This window comes from Canis lupus, chromosome 24, assembly GCF_003254725.2.
Source record: "Canis lupus dingo isolate Sandy chromosome 24, ASM325472v2, whole genome shotgun sequence".
Classification (NCBI taxonomy): domain Eukaryota; kingdom Metazoa; phylum Chordata; class Mammalia; order Carnivora; family Canidae; genus Canis; species Canis lupus.
The window spans coordinates 22898423-22921410 of NC_064266.1; the positions used below are offsets into that span (position 1 = coordinate 22898423).

At 45.1% G+C, this 22988-nt stretch overlaps 1 protein-coding gene across 9 annotated transcripts in view; it reads left to right on the forward strand.

Moving 5' to 3' along the window:
* Nucleotides 1-17537, forward strand: part of CBFA2T2 (CBFA2/RUNX1 partner transcriptional co-repressor 2) — a 146909-nt gene extending 129372 nt beyond the window's left edge. For 7 of the 9 annotated variants that reach the window (XM_035705918.2, XM_049100532.1, XM_035705921.2 and 4 more), the window contains 3 exons: nucleotides 5652-5720; nucleotides 8288-8478; nucleotides 12621-17537. In XM_035705918.2, coding sequence (XP_035561811.1) covers nucleotides 5652-5720; nucleotides 8288-8478; nucleotides 12621-12920 — 560 coding nt within the window. In that variant the 3' untranslated portion in view covers nucleotides 12921-17537. The remainder of the gene's footprint in view (nucleotides 1-5651; nucleotides 5721-8287; nucleotides 8479-12620) is intronic. The other 2 variants (XR_004809173.2, XM_025469752.3) reach the window with 2 other exon arrangements.
* The last annotated feature ends 5451 nt before the right edge of the window (nucleotides 17538-22988 follow it).

Sequence of the window (22988 nt, forward strand, 5' to 3'; positions counted from 1 at the left end):
GAGTCCTGAGACTGAGCCCAGCTTTGGGCTCTGCGCTCAGCAGGGAGTCTGCTTGATGGTTCTCTCCCTCTGCCCCCCTCACTGGAGCACCCTTGCTCCCACTTGATCTCCCTGTCTCTCAAATAAATAAATAAATCTTTTTTGAAAAATGTACCTCCTATCTACCCTTTATCATGGTTTACCACAACAGGGTATGATATACCTTAAAAGAGGGAAGTAAATCAGAAAGTAGAAGCCATGGAATTGATTAAACAGGACCCATCAACATAAGGGAATGCCTAGCCTGGTTAGGGAGGGTCCTAAGCAACAGAGTGTACCACGAGCATTTGAGGCTGTAATAGCCCAAAAGCTTGCTAGAAGTTTTTTCAAGAAAATGAAATTTATAATATTTATACAATAGGGACACCTGGGTGGCTCAGTGATTGAGTGTTTACCTTCAGCTCAGGTTATGATCCTGGGGTTTTGGGATCGAGTCCTGCATCACACTCCCTGTGGGATAGCCTGCTTCTCCCTCTATGTCTTTGCCTCTTTGTGTGTCTCTCACGAATAAATAAATAAATAAATCTTTTTAAAAAAGTAATTTATACAATAGGAAGAGAAGTTAAGATTGAGAAATAATTACACTAAACAAGGCAATTATTAACTCTCAAAAAAAAAAAAAAACTTGTTAAGTATATAAAAAGATTCATAGATGGCACCTGGGTGGCTCAGTTAAGGGTCTGCTTTTGGCTCAGGTCATGATCCCAAGGTCCTGGGATCCACAGGAAGCCTGCTTCTTTCTTCTTCTCCCTCTGGCTGCCCTGCTTGTCTGTGTACTCCCCCCCCCCCCCCAATCAAATAAATAAAATCTGTTAAAAAAGAAAAAAAGATTCAGGGCAGCCCCTGTGGCCCAGTGGTTTAGCCGCCCGCCTTCGGCCCAGGGCATTATCCTGGAGACCCGGGATCGAGTCCCACGTCAGGCTCCCTACATGGAGCCTGCTTCTCCCTCTGCCAGTGTCTGTGCCTCTCTCTCTCTCATATGAATGAATAAATAAAATCTTAAAAAAAAAAAAAAGATTCATAGAATCTGAACCACATGACTCAACTGGGATTAGTATTTACATTCAATACTGTAAATATTGACTACCGGTGTAACAGAATTTGAATATCTCTGGAGGAACAGAAGGGGAATAAATTGTGAATATGTCTGTGATAGAGTGAGAATGGAGGTTAAAAGAGAATGAAATGGCTGGTTAGCCAGTAATGGCCACAGTTGAAATAATCAGCATGTAGCAATACCTAAAGAAAGACACTTTAACAGTGTTACAATAGAAAATATGTAAGACCAACAGAGAGGTGGTGATCCTAGTATGGTTTGGAAGACCTTACTCACTAATGCTGGATTCTAAGTCACACACATTCTTTCAGTAGTTTAACTTTAAGTGCCCATGACATCACAAAACAAAAAGTGGATACTTTTGGAAAATTGCTGATGCCCTGGCCCCATGTCAAGATTCTGATTTAATTGGACTAAGATGGGACCTGTGATTTTTCAAACATCTTGCATTTTTGCCTTCGGATGTATTCTTAGCTATAAAATTAATACGTTGTGAATATAGGTATTTTTATTCATTTGATCTTGGTTTTTGTTTTCTCTCCCACCTCTTACCCCAACTGGTTTTTGATGGATAAGATAGCTAATATTTATGGAATCAAATCCATCACTTCCTTTTATACTTTGTTCCTTGACCTTCATCCTCATCCAATATACAACCGATTTCATCTACATTACATTCAAATCTGTATATTTGGGTATTAGCAATCTAATTTAAAACTTACTACCATCAAATAACGAATACCCACCCATCCTTTAGATACTGAAATGATATAATTACTAATACTCCATTTTGTTGAATACTTCAGTCTGTTTTCTTCATTGATCTTTCTGACCGTATTAGTATTCAAATTTAATAATCATAGTTTATCTGGATTCTTATTGTGTTCTAGCCAGTGCTAAAGTTTCACATGTGTTTTCTTTCTTTCTTTTTTTTTTTTTTTAAGATTTTATTTATTCATGAGAGACACAGAGAAAGAAAGAGTCAGAGACACACGCAGAGGGGGAAGAAGGCTCCATGCTTGGAGCCTGATGTGGGACTTGATCCTGGGACTCCAGAATCACGTGGTGGGCCGAAGGCAGGCGCTAAACCACTGACCACCCAGGGATTCCCCCTCACATGTGCTTTCAAAGCTGTCTGTTGAGATATAGGAATTGCTATTACATTCTTTGACAGACGACAACACTGAGGCTTAAATAAGTTAAAAAGTTGGCCAAAACAGTCATATTACTAGTACGGATTATAAGTATAGCATTCTAGAACCAGCACACACTCATAGCTGATCCACTGTATTTTCTTGAGTTGTTTTTTTTTTAATATTTTATTTACTTATTCATGAGAAACACAGAGAGAGAGAGAAAGAGGCAGAGACACAGGCAGAGGGAGAAGCAGGCTCCATGCAGGGAGCCTGACGTGGGGCTTGATCCCGGATTTCCAGGATCAGGCCTTGGGCTGAAGGTGGTGCTAAACCGCTGAGCCACTTGGGCTGCCCTTTCTTGAGTATTTTAATTTGGTTATTCCCTCAGTTTTTTAAATGGGTTACATTGTAAAAAGGGCGAACATTGGGATACCTGGGTGGCTCGGTGATTGAGCATCTGCCTCCGGCTCAGGGCATGGTCCCGGAGTCCCAGGATGGAGTCCTGCATTGTACTCCCCTTGAGGAGCCTGCTTCTCCCTCAGCCTGTGTCTCTGCCTCTCTCTGTGTCTCTCATGAATGAATAAATAAAATCTTTAAAAAAAAAAAAAAAACAAAGAAAGGCAAGTATTACAGAAACCTACAAATTATGAAAAACCTGCCACCACCCACTGTTTCTCTCCTGCTCCCATAGACTCATTTATTAAGAAATTTGTTTGCTCTTACAGAATTTTCTATATATATACTAAAGAACATTTTCCCCAATTTTTTATCTTGAAGTTTTTCAAACACATAAAAATGTTTTGAGTAAGACAGAGAGCACTCATGTGCCCTCTATCTGGTTTCACTTTTCACATTTTGCCATATTTGCTTTACCTCATTATAGATGAGTAGGTAGATGTAGGTTCAGTCTCCCCCAACCATCATGACACTCATCCTTAAATGTTTTGTTCTATTTCTCCTAAGAACTAGAGCATTCTCTTAAATAGCCAAAATACCATTGTGATTTATTTACGTTATCTGTCTTGCCTTTGATTACAGTAGCCTCTGAAACTCTGCTTTTCTTAGTGAACCAGTTGAAAATCCTGATTTTTGTTCCTTTCTGGGTTTAGAAGTACAGTTACTCTGACTTATGGAAATGCCATATTAAATGTATGTAGTTTCCAGCTATGTTTTGAGTAATCTGAGAAGTTCCTTTAAGGTTAGATTTCTCACCTTTTACATCTGTCAGATAAATAAAATCTTAGGAACTGGGCACATACAATGAATATGACCAAGGCATATTGATAACAGAAATGAAGTAGCTTTTCCCTTGGTTGATCAGGACTTACCTCACATCCCCACAAGTAAACAAATGTTTCTTCTATCATTTAATAACCTGTGGTAGCTTGTCTACACACTCAATCCTTTTTTCTCACTGGTTTTCCTTACTTAAGATTCCATTGAGGGAATCCCTGGGTGGTTCAGTGGTTTGGCGCCTGCTTTTGGCCCAGGGCGCAATCCTGGAGTCCCAGAATCGAGTCCCATGTCGGGCTCCCTGCATGGAGCCTGCTTCTCCCTCTGCCTGTGTCTCTGCCCCCACCCCCCTCTCTCTCTCATAAATAAATAAATAAATAAATAAACAAACCAATAAATAAATAAATCTTAATAAAAAAGATTCCATTGAATTTGATCCATTGCCTTCTTTAGCTTGTGTCACTTGATTCTTCTGATCCTAGATTTTTTCCCTATTTTTATTTCATGAGTCTCATCCTTGAGTTTCTAGGTGTTTGACAAATGGCTACATGGATCAGGAATCTCACCCGTGTTAAATAGAGCCCTTCTGTTTTCCATAGTAGCGCTTCCTAGAGAGCCCAGTGTCGCAAAAAGTATTAATTCTGTCAATATTTTAAACTTATGGGGTCTCTTTTTGGGATGATGAAAATGTTTGAGAATTAGATAGTAGGGATGGTTGTACAACATTGTGAGTGTACTAAATGGTGCCTCATTATCCCCTCCTAGCTATCTGGGGAATACAGCAGTAGGTTTTTTGTGCCGATAGCTCCTGGAATGGGAGGGAATCCGTCCCTGTCCCAGACCAGTTTACAGCCAGTTGCGAAGCATTCTCATGAGGAGTAACCATTTTATAAACCTCCCTTGGCAAACATTTCATGCCAGGCTACCCTCCCCCGCTGTACTGTTTCCCTGATTCCTTTTTGCACCATGGGTTGGTGAGTATTCAGAGCATAAAATCTGTTTTTCAGCTTAGCCTCAGTAAAGCATAAGGAAATTTGAAAGTCTGCTGGAATTGACTCATTTAAAAAAAAAAAAAAAAGCTTAATGGGCCCTCTTCTTATAAAATATTATATCTTAAAATCACAATAAACGTGTGTGTGTGTGTGTGTGTGTGTTTATACAACCCCTACCAGTGGGGTTACCACTGGGGTGCCTCTTTGGGATACATTTGAAATGCACTATTCCATATCAGAGTATTTTCTTTACTACTTGCTTTTTATTTGTTTATAAGCATTTTAAGAAACTTTAAAGGCAACCTCTTTAAATCACATGTAAAGGGGATCCCTGCATGGCTCAGCGGTTTACTGCCTGCCTTCGGCCCAGGCGTGATCCTGGAGTCCTGGGGTCAAGTCCCACATTGGGCTCCCTGCGTGGGGCGTGCTTCTCCCTCTGCCTGTGTCTCTGCCTCTCTCTCTCTTCTCTCTCTCTCTGTGTCTCTCATAAATAAGTAAAATTTTTTAAAAAATAAATAAATAAATCACCTGTAAAAATTCAAAGTTACCCTCCCCCACCCCAAATTCAGAGTTACCAAGAAACAAAAGCCATATTCTCTGACATGTCTACAGAGCAGTTAAGAGAGATCTATGCACGATGGGAATTGTTATATTGGATAGGGATATACATGCATATATTTGTATAAGTATCTATCTGTACTTATGTTTACATTTTAGGAAGTATCTTAAAAATACATCCACGGTTATAGGAAAAACAATAAGGACATATAGATAAAATAAGAAAGTGAAGATCACTTTTAATCTCACTACTTTGGGGATCCCTGGGTGGCGCAGCGGTTTAGCGCCTGCCTTTGGCCTGGGGCGCGATCCTGGAGACCCGGGATCGAATCCCACGTTGGGCTCCTGGTGCATGGAGCCTGCTTCTCCCTCTGCCTGTGTCTCTGCCTCTCTCTCTCTCTCACTGTGTGCCTATCATAAATAAATAAAAATTTAAAAAAAAAAATCTCACTACTTTGAATTGAAATACCGTTACTATTTGAGGCATGCGTGTGTGTTTTAAAACCACACATTTAGTGTACTTTTTTGTAATCTGATTTTATTCCTTGTCAGAATTTTTCATTAAAAAATTTTCATAAAAATGAAACATGTTGGTATAGATCATGTCTAACCCTGTGCTGTTTATCCTTTCTGTAGATACACAGCGAGAATTCAGCAGTAGGCCAGGAACAGGATATGTACCTGTGGAGTTTTGGAAAAAAACTGGTACGTATCTGTCTGCTTCTAGGTCACACATACTCACTAATTTGTGCGAGTATGCAACACATGTTTGGGGGAAAGGTGGTTGTCTCCTTATTTTCTCTTCAGAACTCTCAGCTCCTGCCACTCCACTTCAAGCTTTCACTTACATCCGGACTTCCTCTCACATTACTCTGCAGGTCAAGAATTTAGAATGACTTCAGACTGTCCATCGAAGCTCCTTGCATGCCTTTCTGCTAGGTCACCCCGAGGCATTAAGTAACCAACTTTTCCTTCTATATTTATAGCCTTATTTCTGAGCATATAGCTCAGTTCATTTTTGCCTGTTGGCTTCACTTGAATCTACACACACTGTGTTCGCACATAACCTGATACATTCTGGTCTTGCAACAGCCCTCCACTCTTCCTTTCACCTTTGTTATCTCCATCTTTGTCAAGACTGTTCTTGGTGGGCCTCATTTTCTAGGAGGCTAAAAGAAAAGTGGTCTGCCTATTGTGGTAAGCCACTGGGTGAAACTAGCCTCATGTCCCTGTTGCTGCCCTTGTCCAGACATGAGCTTTCTTTTTCTTCTACACTCCCTTTTCCAGGACCATTTTTTTGTAGTCCAGTACGGTTCTTGCTTTTCTTCCTAAGATAAAATTTACTTTTACAAAAGTTAATACTTGTCCTTCATAGAGACTCTTTCAGGACCATCAAGACCATTATAAACAAATGAACTAAAGATGTGAACACATTGTGAGAAATACAAATAAACATACTGCAAAATGTTTGTTCCAACTGTCAAGAAAGTACAAGATAAAGTCCCCCAGAGTCTTTATTGACATATTTGTTGACCTGTTTTTAGAGGATCTTGTTAACGACACTAAATGATTCATTAGAGTTTTACATATGAAATTATTACATGTAACCAGCCTTGAGTATGTGCAAATTTTTTTTTTAAGATCTTATTTCTAAGTACTCAACATGGGACTTGAACTTGCAGCTTTGAGGTCAAGAATTGACACTCTATTGACTGAGCTAGGCACCCCAGTACATGCAAATTCTTAAAATCATTCCTGTTTCATGCTTTTGAATTCTTCCTTTCAAAAGCATGTGATCCAAACTTAGCCACACAAATTGTTTAAAAAAAAAGACAATATGTGTAAAATTAGCATTTTTAGTATATTCTATGTGAATTTACAGTGCAATACCACAGAATGCTATTTTGTCATTAAAAATAGCTTGCACATAGGTGGCTCAGTTGGTTAAATGTCCACATCTTGGTTTTAGCTCAGGTCATGATATCAAGGATTGTAGGATCGAGCCCCACTATGGGCTCTGCCCTCAGCAGAGAGCCTGCTTGAAGATTCACTCTGTCCTCCCCCCCTACTTGTACTCTTTCTTTCTCTCCCTCTGTCTCACACACAAATATATAAGTCTTTATTTTTCTTTCTTTCTTTTTTTTAATTTGGAAAACTACACGGCAACTTGGAAACATCATTGCAGTTGGAAATGGGGAAATACGTATTACCAAGAAGTAGACTAAAATTATGGGAAATGAAGGTAGCAATTGTTAAGGTAGAGAGAAAGATTACCATGCACAAGATCTAACTTGTGCATGGTAATAGTGATTTCCTACTTGGGAGGTACATTGGTTAACTGGTTAAGAGTCAAACTTTAGTGTTAACGGCTGGATTTAAGTCTTTGCTGTGCTGTCATCTGTGACCAAGTGGGACAATCATAACTTTGGACAGGGCTTTGGAAGCCCAGGTTCCTGGCATGCCTACATTTGTATCTTCAGCTTGCCATTCTCTGCTGAGTTCAGTCTTATATACCCAGCTGCCTCCTGACTGGATGTCCCAGGGACACTTTGATCTTCTCACTTGCCTCCGCATGGCATTTTGTTTATTATTTGTTTCATTTCATAGCACTATCACTCTTCAATTTCACCTCTGCCTCTGGACCCTTAGATGCTACTGGCCTCATCTTGCTTCATACCTTCTTCTGTGCCACTTGATTATGCCTAAATTCAGTCTCTTCTATCAGGTGGATTTCTACTGCCCCCTGCCTCTCCCAGACTGTCTCTGCCTTCAGTCCTTTCTCCTTGCATAGACCTTTCAGGAATTCATGTTTTCTTTAGAAGAAGAACCAAAGGCCTTAGCATGGGATGCAGGACTTTCCAAAAATTCATTTCCACCTACCATGTCAACCAGGACACGTTTTCTTGAATTCTCCCCTGCCACTTGTAGAGCTGACCACTTTTCTCCTTGGAACTCTGTCTCCTGTACTGACATATGTCAAGCACCCCAGGCCACCTTTGTACTTGATCACAGTTAGGTGAATATGGACTATGTCGTCATCCTATAGATATCCCCAGCCCTTAGCACAGTGCCCACTTCCATCTACACACCCAACAAATGAGCACATGAACAGATGAGTGAGTATAAGAAAACTGAATGTGTATGTCATATGTTAAACCCTGTGTATTTTTGGAAAAGTTCTTTTGTTTCAGCTCCGTTCCTTCTTGCAAGTGACAGAGAATGGGAGGGAAAAGATTTCTCGGCCAGTTGATTTTACTGTCACTTTCTTCTAGAAGAAGCTGTGAATAAGGTGAAAATTCAGGCCATGTCAGAAGTACAGAAAGCTGTTGCTGAGGCAGAGCAAAAAGCCTTCGAAGTGATTGCAACAGAGAGAGCTCGGATGGAGCAAACTATAGCAGACGTCAAACGGCAGGCGGCAGAGGATGCCTTCCTCGTCATAAATGAGCAAGAAGAGTCAACAGAGGTCAGAGTTCTGTTAGCCCTGGGGGCCAGGGCTGGGGTTGGGGCAGCTTCAGTCACCGAGCCCACTGTTTTCTTCTCAAGTGCTAGGCACTAAGACACAACAGTCAGCTCTTGAACTAGATGGTTCTGATTTTTCTAATACCAGAATAATTTTGTTTCTTAATGATTCTTACATAAATCAGCTCATTGTATCAGTTTCAATTTTAAAAACTCACCCTGAAGACAAAGTTTGTTGATTATGATGACTACCTTTGACTAGTGGGCTCATCATGTGCCAGAGACCCAGAGTTAAGGGTGTGTGTTGCCTTTTTGAGCCTCACAGTGACTCTGTAAGGTAGGTATTGTTTGTTGGGTTCCAATTTTAAATGAGGAAACTGTGGCTTAAGGAATTTCACTGATAGAATCCCTCAGTGCTGAAACCAGGATACAGGGGTAAGGAGATAACAGGGCCCTAGAGCATTTGTTCTGCTTATAACGAGGATAGTTATTTTATAGGTTGAAGTGACAGGTCGGGCAGACCTGCCCATCTCTCCAAGACCCAGAACACGGTGATGCTTCTATACAGGACACTCTTGTACCACAATGAGGACAAAACAGAAAAGAAAAAAGCATAGGACAAAAACATAGTCTTTTGGGATATAAAAGTTCTTCTGTAACTTTGATTTCAGTCATTTTTCAGATTTGAGATAAACTTGAAGTCCTGAAACAAGCCTAATTGTGTAAGAGGCAGATCCATCTACCAGTTGAGACCTAAAGAACTAGGGGTTTGTCATTAGAGTGTGTACACAGAAAGAAAGAGAGGCAGAAACGCAGGCAGAGGGAAAAGCGGTGTCCATGCAGGGAGCCTGACGTGGGACTCGATCCCGGGTCCCCAGGATCAGGCCCTGGCCTAAGGTGGCGCTAAACAGCTGAGCCATCCGGGCTGCCCTGTTACTGTCTAATCCTATGTAAATGGTCCCCTTCAGTATAGTAGTGCCAGGTGTGGCCATGTGAAGAGGAACATGTCTAAGTATTATTTGGCTATCACAGTGGATGTGGGAAAATGCCTGTTGCACCCCAACAAGGACACTGAATTGTGAGAAAATACTTCCATTAGCCCTTTTCTTACCCTTTTTCTCTTCCTACTTTTTCTTTAGAATGGTTTTTGAGCAGTGACATCTCTGTTATATTTAATTCTGTATCTGTTCATATTTACCTGCTTTTATATCTATGTTTATCTTTAACTGTGTCTGCCTCCAAAAAAGTAGTGGAACATTTTGGCTAAGACCATGAATTCTGGATTTGGACTGTGTGGTTTAAATCCCAGCTTACCACTTATAGCATTGTGCTATGAAGGACCTATAATTTTAAACAGTGTACAAAGTGGCCTACAGGTGAGGCACACACCAGCATCCATGCCAGCAAACTACACCTTTGCTTTTACAAAAGGCCTATGTTAGTACCTATTTTCCCTTGCTTGAAGAAATCTGAAGAGAATTTTCACTTTAATGAGAAAGGGCAAAAGGCAAAAGCAGCATTCAGCATTTGTTATGCAGCAAGCTATTAGAGGCAGCATACACCTTGAACAGCAAGAACAGCCCTGGCAAGCTCCTTCACCTGGAACTCCACTCTCAGCATCCAGCTGCAGGAGCTTTGAACTGGGTCTGTGATCTTTATCTCAATTTATATTATGCATCATTAACAAGATGTGTCCTAAAGAAAAGCCTAAGAGAAATTATTTTTTGGGTCTGGGAACACTCAAAATTTTTCCAGATAAATTAATGCTGATAGCTTTTCCACTTTACACCATTTCTGTTTATGAAAAGTTTCATAGGAAGGATTCACTTCCAGATGTCAGGGGAACCTATAGTAGTGGCATAGACTGTTGATCTGTGCTTAAGGAAATTCTAGAATCCCCTTGGTGACTTCCCTGGTCAGTAACTCAAAAGGTTTATAACCTTCTCCCACTAGCTACAAAGGAACTGTTTGGCCGTATGTGTTGCTCTACCTTTGAGGAATGCTGATCTGAAGGGTGACTATAACAATAATACACTTTTTGCCTTATATCTTGGCAGAAAGCCTTGTGGTTGCGGGAAAAAGACACAGGAAAAGGAAACCTAAAAGAGTCTTTTTTGACACTTTCTTTGCTCTGACTGCTCTAGCTGCTCTGACACTAACCATGTTCTTAGATTTCTATGATCTACCTCTGGTGGGGGGTCTGTTTGTCTTCATTTTGTCCCATAAATTATGAAATAATCTATTTTAGATACATAATGGCAGCCAAGGTGAAAGTACTTACTAGTGGTTTGGTACTCACTCTGTCCTAGGCACACCTGGGTGGCTCAGTGGTTGGGCGTCTGCCTTCGGCCCAGGGTGTGGTCCTGGGACCAAGTCCTATGTTGGGCTCCCTACATGGAACCTGCTTCTCCCTCTGCCTGTGTCTCTGCCTCTCTGTGTGTCTTTCATGAATAAATAAATACAGTCTTTAAAAAAAAACAAAAAACCCTGTCCTGGTTTGAGATGCTCTTGCAGGCTTAAACAGAGAGGGAATAGAGGCTCTCTCATTCAGCTGGGGCTGACCATGAGGCTGACACATTGACCTGTGTTTCCACGGTAGCCCCATGGAGGCAGTAACTGGTTTCTTCCCTATAAGTGTTAATGCTCTGCCAAAACATCGTTGGGAGTCAGTCTATCAGACTTAAAAGTGTGACGTTCTCTGGAGTGTCTTTTGCTTGAGGATCTGTAAATACATCCCAAGAAAGACATCTCTGTTCCCTATTCTGGTCCTGTGGTGTTGGTGCTGGGCAAGTCTGCACAGTCCCTAGAGTGTATTTCCTGAGAAGTCTGTTGTGTTAGAAGGAAGTCTGCAATCCTTTGTAAGCTCTTCAAAACTAAACATGGATCTTGAGTTTAGCAGAGTCAGGGGGTCCAGGTTCCAGGACTTTGCATAGCCATGTAATCACTGTATATCTTTAGGCACGAACCTGCCTGCCTGGCTCTTCAGTGTCCCATCTGCACAATGCAAAAGGGGGCTAGGTGGCCTCAAGAATTTGTCTGTTGTTTTATACTTGAGCAAGTGTCCAGATTACATTTCTTCCCCAAGGGGATTATGGACTGGTCAGACCAGGCCTCAGATTGGCTTCTGCCATTCTAGAGACCCTGTGGTGGGGGTTGGTGGCCAGCTGGTTGGTGCTCAGGTCCTCCCTGAGACCTAAGAAAGCCTGGCCTCTTCCTGGTAGTTTCACCTGCCAATGCCAGAGGCATTTTGTCTTCTGAGTGGGTCCTGGGGGCATCAGGTGCAGGCTCATTGGTGGAGTCCTCAGGGGAGCTTCTGGAAAGAGACTTCCAGGGGGTATACGCTGGGCAGGTGCTAGAAGTGGCAGCCTTCTCCATGGTGCTGCTCTTCCCTTCTTAGCTAATTGGAAGAAGCATGATGCTGTCTGTTCAATGACTGTTTTTGCTGCTGCTTTCACAGGACTGCCACTCACAGCTCTACCCAAGTTTTATTGGCTCATAGCTTCTGTCAGAATTCATGCTTTCTCAGTTGATGCTCTCCCTTCCTCAGCCTGCCCACCCCCCAGTGCATTTCTGCTAAAGCCCAGCAATACCTGCCCCTCCCTTGGCACGTACAAAGAGTAGCAGGAAAATCTCCAGGGCCCTGAGCTCTGAGGTGTTGCAGGGGCTCCCTTAAACAAGCTAGTAGTCCCATGACTCCCAGCCCACCTGTGATGAGACACGCCCCTGAAAGGAGAATAGGCACAGAGGATGACTACCCACACTCCTGGCCCCCTGGCAGATGACTTTTTTAAAGCATCAGATGTTGTGGGTGCAAATAATCAAGATTATTCCTCTGTTGAGAAAAAACATCTAAACGCGTGTGCATGTGTGGTGTCAGGAACCCTGGGACAGGGTTTAGCTTGGTCACTGAGGATTAAATGTGAGTCAAAACAGTGAGTAGGTGCCTTCAGCGGGAGGCGAGAACTACCACCTGCCCTTCCCTGGCACTCTTGGCCTTGCCGTCCTGCCAACCCGTGGCAGGCAGTTTGCCTCTTATACCAATGAAATTCAGAGAGGCATGTGTATCTCCTTGCACAGTGCAGATGACAGAGGGTGCTAAGCCTGCCTCACAAGAGCCAAGTAACTAACCCTTGCCTTGTCTTGCAGAACTGCTGGAACTGTGGCCGTAAAGCCAGTGAGACCTGCAGTGGCTGCAATATTGCACGATACTGTGGGTCTTTCTGCCAGCACAAGGACTGGGAGCGGCACCACCGCCTTTGTGGCCAGAACCTGCATGGCCAGAGTCCCCATAGCCAGAGCCGGCCACTGCTTCCTGGAGGGAGGGGCTCCTCAGCCAGGTCCACCGACTGCAGTGTGCCAAGCCCGGCTCTGGACAAGACCTCCGCAACCACCTCACGCTCCTCAACACCCGCCTCTGTGACAGCCATTGACACCAACGGACTCTGAGCCCCAGACTCCCTTCTTCTGATGACCTCACAGCCCCACAAAACATGGCACAGGGGGTCTGGCTGTTTGAACCAGTGCAATTAGATGTTGGGTCATTGGCAAAAAAGTGAAGTGGAGACAGGAAGAGTGCAAGCCCAGCAAACACTGCTCCACAGCCTCTTCAGACACTTGCCCCAGTTTCCTGTCTGTGTTCTTGGGGGAGCCAGTGTGCCATTCTCTCTGCACATGGGCAGCTGGCCAGAGCTGCCACCTCCCTCCTGGGCTTCCGGGTTTGTTCCTATCCCAGCTGAAATTGGCATGGCCGGCCCCTTTTCAGTGTAGACCACCAGCTCCCATCCCTGCCTCTTAAGGCAGCAGACTGTTAGAGGTGCCCCACTAGGCTGGAGGTAGTTCGCCCCATGCACTGCCTCCTACTACACCATCCTGCAGCAGAGGCCTGGAGACTGACAGCAGGCTGCAGAGGAGATCCCCTCTGCCAGGGTGGCCTCTTTTGCCCCAGAACAGCAACTTTACCTTCATTTCTACCCTTCACAGATGCCGCTGATGAGCCCCGCCAGGACTTTGGGCAGGCAAAAGCAGCACTCAGGACTCTCCTCGACCCTGCTGTTCAGACTTGTTAAGATTATCAGAAATCACAGGAAAGAAGTCACTGTTTCACTAAAAGCACCCATAATAATGAAAATACAAATAAAACTTCCTCCAAGCATCACAGATCATTTTGGACAAGATTTTCCAACCTGGCTTGCTACTTTAGTTTGGACCCATTTTTTTCTCTTACTTGATTTTGCTTATGCAGAAAATAGTTTCCAGCGCATGGATTGGTCTGCAGGAGAATGAGACTCAATTGTGGATAGTCTGTTCTCTCTGAGCATGTTGGCCAAACTAGTATCGTCAAATCATTGAATGGATGATCTATTGGAAATGCAGAACCTTTTGTCACCGCTTGGCTGTTTGCACAGTCTTCTTGTTCTGTGTCCCTTTTATTTCAGACCACGCATGTCCAGATCACCGTGCGGATTTTCTTCTCGTGGTCTGTGTTTGGCCCCTTTTGATATGATTGTCCCATAGGATGTGATGTGTTGTGGCTAGGACTTGCCTCAGCAGTCAAGACCTGGTCACATCTCAGCAGCCTTCCTGGACCTGAAAGAATTCTTCAAACCTTGTCCATAATACATATTACATCAATTTATTATCAGGCATACAATCTCGGTTTCCCTTATGTTATCTATTTGATAGCTTCCCCTTGAGCTAAGAAATGTTCCATGAAATATGACAGCCATTTTGAGAGAGGCTTACCAATTTTTCTTCCCATCATCAGGGAGTTTTCCAGATGTGTTTACCTGGCTTTCCAAAGTTGACATCACCTATACCCCTTCTACAATGTTAGGAACAACTGCAGCATATATTCTTCCCCACCATTTGTGTTTTGTTTGGAGCCCAATGACCCTGACCTTCTCTCCGTCCACCTCCAAGCCTCCAGCACCCTCTTGACTCAAGCAATCAGTTGGGGTGATTTGGTTGGCTCTGCTCTGGCTGGCCCATGAAAGACCAGCTTTAGATGGCTATCTTCTGTGTGCTGGCCAGAGTAAAATAAAAGCTCTCAGTCTCATCAAGGAAAAAGAATCAGTATAGTAGCATTGCCCTCACATACAAGTGTAGCTTTCTATGAGAACTTTCAAGTCCCTAATTTACTTTACCTAAAGATTGTCTATCTTACAAAGAAACTCAGTGCAAGGCACCTTTAAAATACCTAGATTTCCATTGCATAACGTAAGGCATATCCAGAGAATGAATAACAGAATAATGTTAACTTTATTGTGGAATTCCTTAAACTGCAGCAACTGGTGGTACATCCTGACTTCAACAGAAATGAAATTAGGACCCTAGGCAGGACTTGCCTACATTGCCACTTGGAAAAAAAAAAGGGGGGGGGATATCTCATGAGAAGGTGATGGAGCAGAGGAAGAGGTTATCTCGTGGCACCTGTTGGGTCTGACCTCAGTTCGTGGTCATTTCGTTGGCAAGATGAACACCTGGGGAAGTTTTCAGTGGCCACCAGACTAGCCAGAGTAGCCCAGGTTTTTCCTGGGAATCTTTCTTGAAATCAAGAGCCCAAACCAACAAATACTATTCATCAGACTCCATGTTAATTTCTGTAGCTAAGGTTTCATTTTGTTATACAGGTCCTATCTGACGGTTGTGGGCTCTGGTTCTCAACAACAGCTAAGTTTGCAGAGTTATTGTGATGCTGTTCTAGACTGTTTTGTTCATGTGCTGCCCAGAGGCCAGGCTGAAAATCTGGGTAGTACTCTACACTCTAGTTCAGTTCTCAGACCACTTGCTTTTAATTTTGGTCACTTTCACATCTAGGTTGCTAGGATATCTGTTCAAGACTTCCTATTTAGATGTAAAGAATCCCTTTCTTCATCATCCTTATCTGAAATTTTCCTGCTCTTTGGCACTGTCTTGGGGTGGGGGGAGAGGGGTTGAAGGGGCCAGGGTGAGTCCAGCTTTCCCACTTGGTTTCTACTGTCTGCTCACCATCCCAGATACAAGTTTGGAGTACAAGTTCAGGCTTCTCACTTCCATGTAATTAGACTCAAATCATCTTTATATAATCAGGCTGCTTAGAGGACCAACCTTGATAGTTACTATTTGGGGGGACAAAAAAGACCAAGGGGATCAGAGTCGTGGTAAGTGGTGGTATTGAAGGTCATGTCAGGGCAGTTCCAGGCTCTTCGATACTAGTGTGGAAATGTACAGCAAATGCAACACATGCCTGCCCACCAGCAGAGCACATCTGGAGGATGGGGCCAGTGTTCAGCATCAACCACTGAGGGTCACTGATGGATATGAGACTTTGTTGTCCTCTACATGCGAGGAATGATTGCAGAACCCAGAGAAGGCCAAGTGGCCAAACTGGGAGCCATCTTTAAATGTTCTGATTGATGCTTAAGGGCTGGATCTTCATTACCTCAGTCCTCTGGGTCCCTGCCACCTGTATCACGCCTGACTCCATTTGGTGGGGCAAATGGTCTTGGGAAGAAGTTGGTTAATTATACCTGCTCAGGAATAGGGAGCCCACCCTAGGAGTTGTGAGCATGAGTGGGGCTTCGACTTTGGAGGGTCTCTGCAGCTCCAGGGGTGGGCCTCAAGCAGATGTGCTCAGGCACAGTCATGTGACCCTGAGGTTACAGAGCAAGTGGATCTTGGACACTGCTGAGTCATACTTATACTAGTGGATATAAGTCTAGAGGCCAGACACATCTACCTAGCACAGATCGGTGTGGTGTTGACTGCAGTATGGACATCATTTGCTTATCTGGGCCTGTTAGTCTACCAGGAGCTCCTCACTTGGTGTCAGCATGAGCATCTTCAGCTTCTAGCCAGAAAATCTACACTTTACTCTGTATGCATTGTTCCAAAGTCAGATTGATCCCCAGGGCTGTCACCTGCTTACAAAGGGTGTAGACCTTGTTCTGGGTAGTTCCAGATGATATTTCAGCAAGTGGAGTTGAAGGTTCAGCAACACTTTGGAATTGTATGGTAGGGAGTTCTTCAGAATGAAAGCATAATGACCAGGTAGCCATTTGTCCTGGAAACTATAGAGGGATTATGGATTGAATATATCATTGAAAATAGAATACATTTTCGAAGCTTTTGTCAGAACTGGTGTCAGAACCAGGTCAGTAGACCAAGCCAACATAGATTTGGGGGTGGGTGGCGTTTGGTTTGGTTTTGGGGGGGTTTGTCTTTTGTTTGGGATTTTTTTTTTTTTTTTAGCTCTTTGCAGAGAATTGGGTGGTGGCATGTTTGAACCAAATGTAAGAAAAGCCAGAGGGATCTGGACTGTTCCAGCATGGGCCAGTTTGTCCGGGGTGATAGCGGGCTGGGCGAGCTGCTGAATAGGGCCCTTCAGCTCTGAGTGTCTAGTTCTTATGAAACCAAAACGTTGACTACCTGCCTCTTTGCCCACGTGTGTTGACATGCTCATTTCCAAAGATGATGGTGCAGGTGACCTTTTCCATCTTGAGCCAGGAGAAGGTTAGGAGGCCTGAGGGTGGACCTTATGTCCCCCTTGCCCTCCACAACCCCAGACATGGCACTTCCCCTGCAGACCCCATCTGGTCAGGCCCACAACTGCCCAGTGTACACTCATTCATGCTTATACCAAATAGGGCATGTGCGGCTGGCAGCTGGCAAAGACAGCCCCATCCCTGCATTGGAGTTGGCAGAGAGAAGCAGCAATAAGCATTAGGTGAATGATTGAAAGTGCTGTTTGGCTCAGCAGCCTTCAGTCCACTTTCACGGCTTTCCAAGTTCCTGATGAGGCTACAAAAGCTCCATCCATAAAAGAAAGCCAATAATGTAAATAAATAGAAAACTATGCCTCCGAGTGTGGTTTTAAGGGGGGGTATGATGAATGTGAAAGCACCCACAGGATGCGGTAGTCTGGTTTCTCTGTGCTTTGTCATTTTACTCAGATAGGAATTTTTGTTACTTAACTCTGTGCATAACTTATTTAATGTACTGTATAAATGAACCAAAACTGTTAAATATGTATTTAGTTTGTTCTACCTAAAAGTAGTCAATAAAAAGGCTATATTCCTTTTCTGACTCGAGCTGGAACGGGACTGGCAGGGAAGGTGGTATACATACCACCATAAGAGGTCCTGTCGGCTAACTTCTGTGTACACTCCGCCTTCTTTTGTGGGGGGGCCTCCAGCAGTTCTTGCCATGATCTAAAGAGCACCCAGGCTAGTGGAAGGCAGAGGTACTGCTAAGGAGCTAGTTTCAGCTCTAGGCCTCTGGGAAGCCAGTGAGGGGCCCAGGCCCGGTCAGGCTGGCTGCCCATTCTGGGCCTGCAGTCAAGGGCAGCAACAGCTTACAGACACTCCCGGTTCTTCACTAGCTCTCCTCCCCATTAAGTGGTCTTTAAATACAGAAAATAGAACCACAGAAAGAAAAAGCCTCAAGCAGATGTAGTGGACTTGTAGGTACTTTTTCTAATAGCTCGTATGTATTTCCTTAGAAATTTTTAACATACCTGGACTTGTGAATATTCATTCCTGTTCCTTTACATTGATGTTAAGTCCTATGAGTTCACTGTTGCCTATACATTTATTTCCTTAGTGGTTGTATGATTTAATTGAGGCTATAATTTTCTTAACTCTTCACCTCCTCCCAGGTAATTGGACTGCTTTCAAGTTTTCCGTGTCTAACATACTGAAGTGAACATCTTCCTTCACGGGATTTATTTCTTTGGGTTAATTTTCCGAGGTGGGAGTTCTAGAACTGAACATTTCTTGGATCCCTGGAGCATGCATTCAAACTGCTTTCCCAGAACACCCACTAGCTTGCGGTGCTTCCCGCAGACCCTGTGTTGTACTTAACAAGGCTCTGAGGTGGTCTAACCAGTTGTGACATGACCCAAATTGGTGCAGACACACCCATGCACACCTGTATGTATAGGGTCAGTTTCCTAGCCAGTGACCTGAGGACTCACTTCCCAAGGCCCTGGCCCCATCCTCACTCCTGTCACCTGCCCTAGACCTTTTTTTTTCCCCTAAGATTTCACTTATTTGGAGAAAGAGAGCATGAGAGGGAAAGGGACAATGAGACTCCATGCTGAGTACGGAGGCAGATGTGGGACTTGGTCACACGACCCTGAGACCAATGCAGGCGCCCCTGCCCTAGACCTACTTCTAAGCAGCCTTGCCCTAGAGGCTTCTTGGCACCACCAGCTTCACAGGCCCTCAAAATGCAAAGGGAGTGATCTCAGGTTGGGCTGTGGCCACGGCCCCAGAAGGCAAGGTGGGGGCTCTGCTGTATGATCTTTCATGCAGATGGTGCCAACTGCCAGTCTTTTGGCAGCTGCCCAATGCTGCAGTCCACCACCTAGAACAATAACAGGATATCAGCCTTGTGACTGTCAGCCTAACAAAAGCACATTTGGTAGGAAAGTCAGCAATCCACAGTCTGCCTTAGTTCTGGAAAAAAAAAAAAAATCCTAGGGACTGAAGTGATAATACGATATACTATTAAGTTTGCTATAGAAATTGCAAGTGTGAGATGGTTGGGTGGCTGCCTTTGGCTCAAGTCGTGATCCCAGGATAGGGATAAAGTTCTGCATCAGGCTTCTGTGAAGAGCCTGCTTCACCCTCTGCCTATCTCTCTCTGTCTCTCTCTCTCCTCATGAATAGATAAATCTTTTTTTTTTTAATTTATTTATGATAGTCACACACAGAGAGCGACAGAGGCAGAGAGACAGGAGGAGGGAGAAGCAGGCTCCATGCACCGGGAGCCCGACGTGGGATTCGATCCCGGGTCTCCGGGATCGCGCCCTGGGCCAAAGGCAGGCGCTAAACCGCTGCGCCACTCAGGGATCCCCAATAGATAAATCTTTTAAAATAAACTGCAAGCCAATATATTTGCCATTACCATAAAAAACCTACAGGCTGGATAAATCCAATGAATATACTTTTAACTGAATTGCTGAGGTCACAGATGAGAAAGTATAGGAAATCCCTGAAGGCCAAGAAAAAATTAGAGGAGTATAGTAAACCAAAACCTCAGAGGTGGTTGAACACAAAAGAAGAAACCTGGGATCCCTGGGTGGCACAGCGGTTTGGCGCCTGCCTTTGGCCCAGGGCGCGATCCTGGAGACCCGGGATCGAATCCCACATCGGGCTCCCGGTGCATGGAGCCTGCTTCTCCCTCTGCCTGTGTTTCTGCGCCTCTCTCTCTCTGTCTCTCTGTGACTATCATAAATAAATAAAAAATTAAAAAAAAAAAAAGAAACCTGTACTGCCACCGGTCAGAAGAAATTTCAAGAAATTGGAGTGTGAGGGATTAACTGCCTCTGGGGCACTATAAACCTGCAAAATAGAGTATCAAATCTGAGACCTTTCCAGGAAGCCAGGTCACTCTGGCTTTGGCCTCAGCGAAAAGGCAAAGGGGGAAATCAGTCTGCAAAGGGAACTGAGCAGAAAACTCCGCCCCTCTGAAGAAGGAGAATCTGACTGAAGACTCAGGTCTGAGGTTCAGATTTTCATGCTCCTGAGGCTGAGGAATTAACATTTCTAGGCTTGCAGTACCTCCTGGTGTCTGGCAGAAGCAAAAATGCAAATCCTCTAAAGAAATATCAAAATACCAAAAATAATGATCTATCAATTATAAAGTGTCCAAAAAAATGACTAAACATCCAAGGAAATGAGCCACTATGAGCAAGAGTCAGCAGGAACGGTAAACCATTGATTTAGAACCCTGGAACTTCAGATATTCGGATCACGTATAGAATGTAACTGAAACCACTAAAGCTGGTGCTGGAAAAAAACTAAGTAAACAGACTAAAGAACCAAGCAGATTTGAGAATCCAGCTCTGCGGAGGACAATCATTGAAATTGTCCATGCACTGCTGACCAGCATCGTAGCTGCATCTGAAAATGAGTGAAGCATGGACTATATGTATAGACAAGGTGATGGAAAATAGGAAAGAACTGTTCCTTCTGTAAGGTAGGTTTCAAGTGGAGAGCCCTTTCAAATTTTATAAAGTGTGGAGTCAAGGCACCTACTGACCTGTTTTTCTCCCTATAAAGGGAAATAATTGGCCTGAGATGACACAATCTCAGAATGACCAAACACATCAACCTGAACTCTTGCTTGCCTGTTCCTTGCTGGTATTTCAGGGTCCTGAGTTGGATATATCCCCTCCTCGGCTGTGCCCCCTCCCTGGAGGGTTGGGGGAACCTACAGACCCCACTCACCCACCCTGCCGCTGGGGCCCCAGGACACCTTCATTGCCTGGTGCTGGGCGCCCTCTTGTGGAAGGAGCCAGACTTGCTCCCTCTGGTGCCTCCAGCCCGCAAGCCCGATTCCTCTCCAGGAACTTTTCCTTTCCCCTTTGCACTAACCTTTTCTGAAACTGCCTTTTTGCCCCGTGAGTTCAGCTAACATTATCTGGGTGCCTCTTAGGGAATTCCAGAAATGAAGAGGATTCACCCCACCACCACCTACCTTCTGATGGCTGGGCCCTGGATGACCCATACCATCCACCTTCCACCTCTGTGCTCGCTCCCACAGCTCTTCCTTGCTGCCCCAGCTGCCATCCTGCAGCCCCAAGGTTTGGCTTCCTTCCGTCCTTATAGCTGTCACTGTCCTCCAGCCCCTGGGCTGGCTTCCATTACTAGAGGACACCCAAGATCTTTCTCAGCATTGTTCATGCTTGACAGCAGGACGCTGTGGGTGCCAGGGAGTAGATCCAGCTGTGTGACTTGGAGCAAGAGCCTTGCTCCCTGAGCTTATTTCTTCATCTGTAAATCGGGGATCCTAGTGATGCCTACACCATTGGGTTGTTGTGAGGTGAAATGTGATCGTGTGGGACTTACCCCAGCACAGGGCCTGGCACCCAGGAGGGCTTTGTAAACAGAAGCTGTTCTCATAGCCTGCTTCTCCCTCTGCCAGTATGTGATTTCCTTGAGGATTCATCTTTGTCTCAGTATCCCGCCTGGAGCGTGGTGTCTTACGTGTTTGTTTTGGGAATAATTTCCTGGGGGCAACTCGGTAAACCATGTGACTCTTGATCCCAGGGTTACGAATTCAACCCCATTAGGTGTGTAGACCTTTTAAAAAGTATATATAATCATTTTCTAAAGGCCCACCTAATTCTCAGTCCCTCTGTTTTGACCCATCAGAGGCTGTGTATTTGTTGCCCTCCGACAGCTAGAGCCCCATGGCAGCCATTTAGACTGCGTGCACCTGGCCTGGCACTGGGCCAGACCCTAGGACAGGTTTGAATGTGTGCAGGTGAGTCAGTGGCACAGGTGGGAGGAAAGTGAGGAGGCAGGTGCAGGGAGTGGGTGAGAGGGTTGGGGGTGGTAGTTGGTGGAAGGACCTAGGGGATCTCCCAGCATCAGTACCTGCCAGCCCTTGACCTGGGAGCTGTCACCAGCACCTCCCACAGAGCAGGTGCCCAGTGGCTGCTGAAATGAGCAGAAGAGCCACCCAAAACAGGGCATGGAGGGCAAGGACTGGAAAGGTGACCCAGACCTGATGGCTTTGACCTGCTACTGCATTTCTGTGGGTGGGTGGGTGGGGAGCCTGGGGGAGGCCAGGAGGGAGTGACTGAGGCTGCACGTAGGCAAGCTCAGCTCCTGTATTTCAGGGAGAGGAGGCTCACGCACTGGCAGTGGGGCTGATTGCTAGGGGCCTTGAATACCAATTCCAGAACTCAAACTTGATCTTGATGCTGAAAGCAGTGTGGTCTGTTCCCTTATGGGGGAAGGACTGTGGGGGGTCAACTAGAGATGGGAAGCCCAATGAAGAGGCTGCTGCAGTGTCCTAGGTCAGAGGTGATGGCAGCCACAATCTGGGGGTTAGGGTGACCACAAGATGGAGATGAAGGTGGCTTTCCAGAGCTAAGCGCAACAATGTAAAAGGCCTGGCGGCCTTCTCGGTGCCCCTGCACCCCCGCTGAGAACTGCTAGCTCTGTGGCTGTAACTCCAGCCTCAGATCTGCAGTCCAGCCCCCACCCCACCCCCACCCCCACCCCCACCCCCAGGGTACCCCTGACAGCTTCCTGGCTCCCCCCTACCTGCAAGACATCATGTGAACTCCCTGGGCCTGGCCACCTGGCTGCCTCCACCCCATGGCTCCACCTCCTGCTCATTTTGTGTGCTGCACTCTCCCCACCCAGCCACCGCTCACAGCCTTCAGACACCCCTACTCATCCTTCAGCCGGATCTCCGGCCAACCCTGGCGGCTGAGCTCGCGCCCTTCCACTTGCCGCACCCTCCCCAGCACCTCCAAGCTTCAGTGAGGGAGGGTGGACACCACCCATTGTTATTAAAAAAAAAAAAGTTAGCTTTCAGCTCCCAACTCCTGGGCAGGTTGGGGCAGGCGGCAGGTTGAGGCAGGCAAGGGAACCTCAGGAGACAGTCCCTTAAGAGGTGTCAGCATCTTTGTTCAGTTACCAATGGGAAGATTATTTTAGTTTTGAGGGTTTGCTGTCGCTGTTTTTGTGGAGGAAACAGAACAGAAGCAACCAGAACACAGGGCAGGAAGCAGGA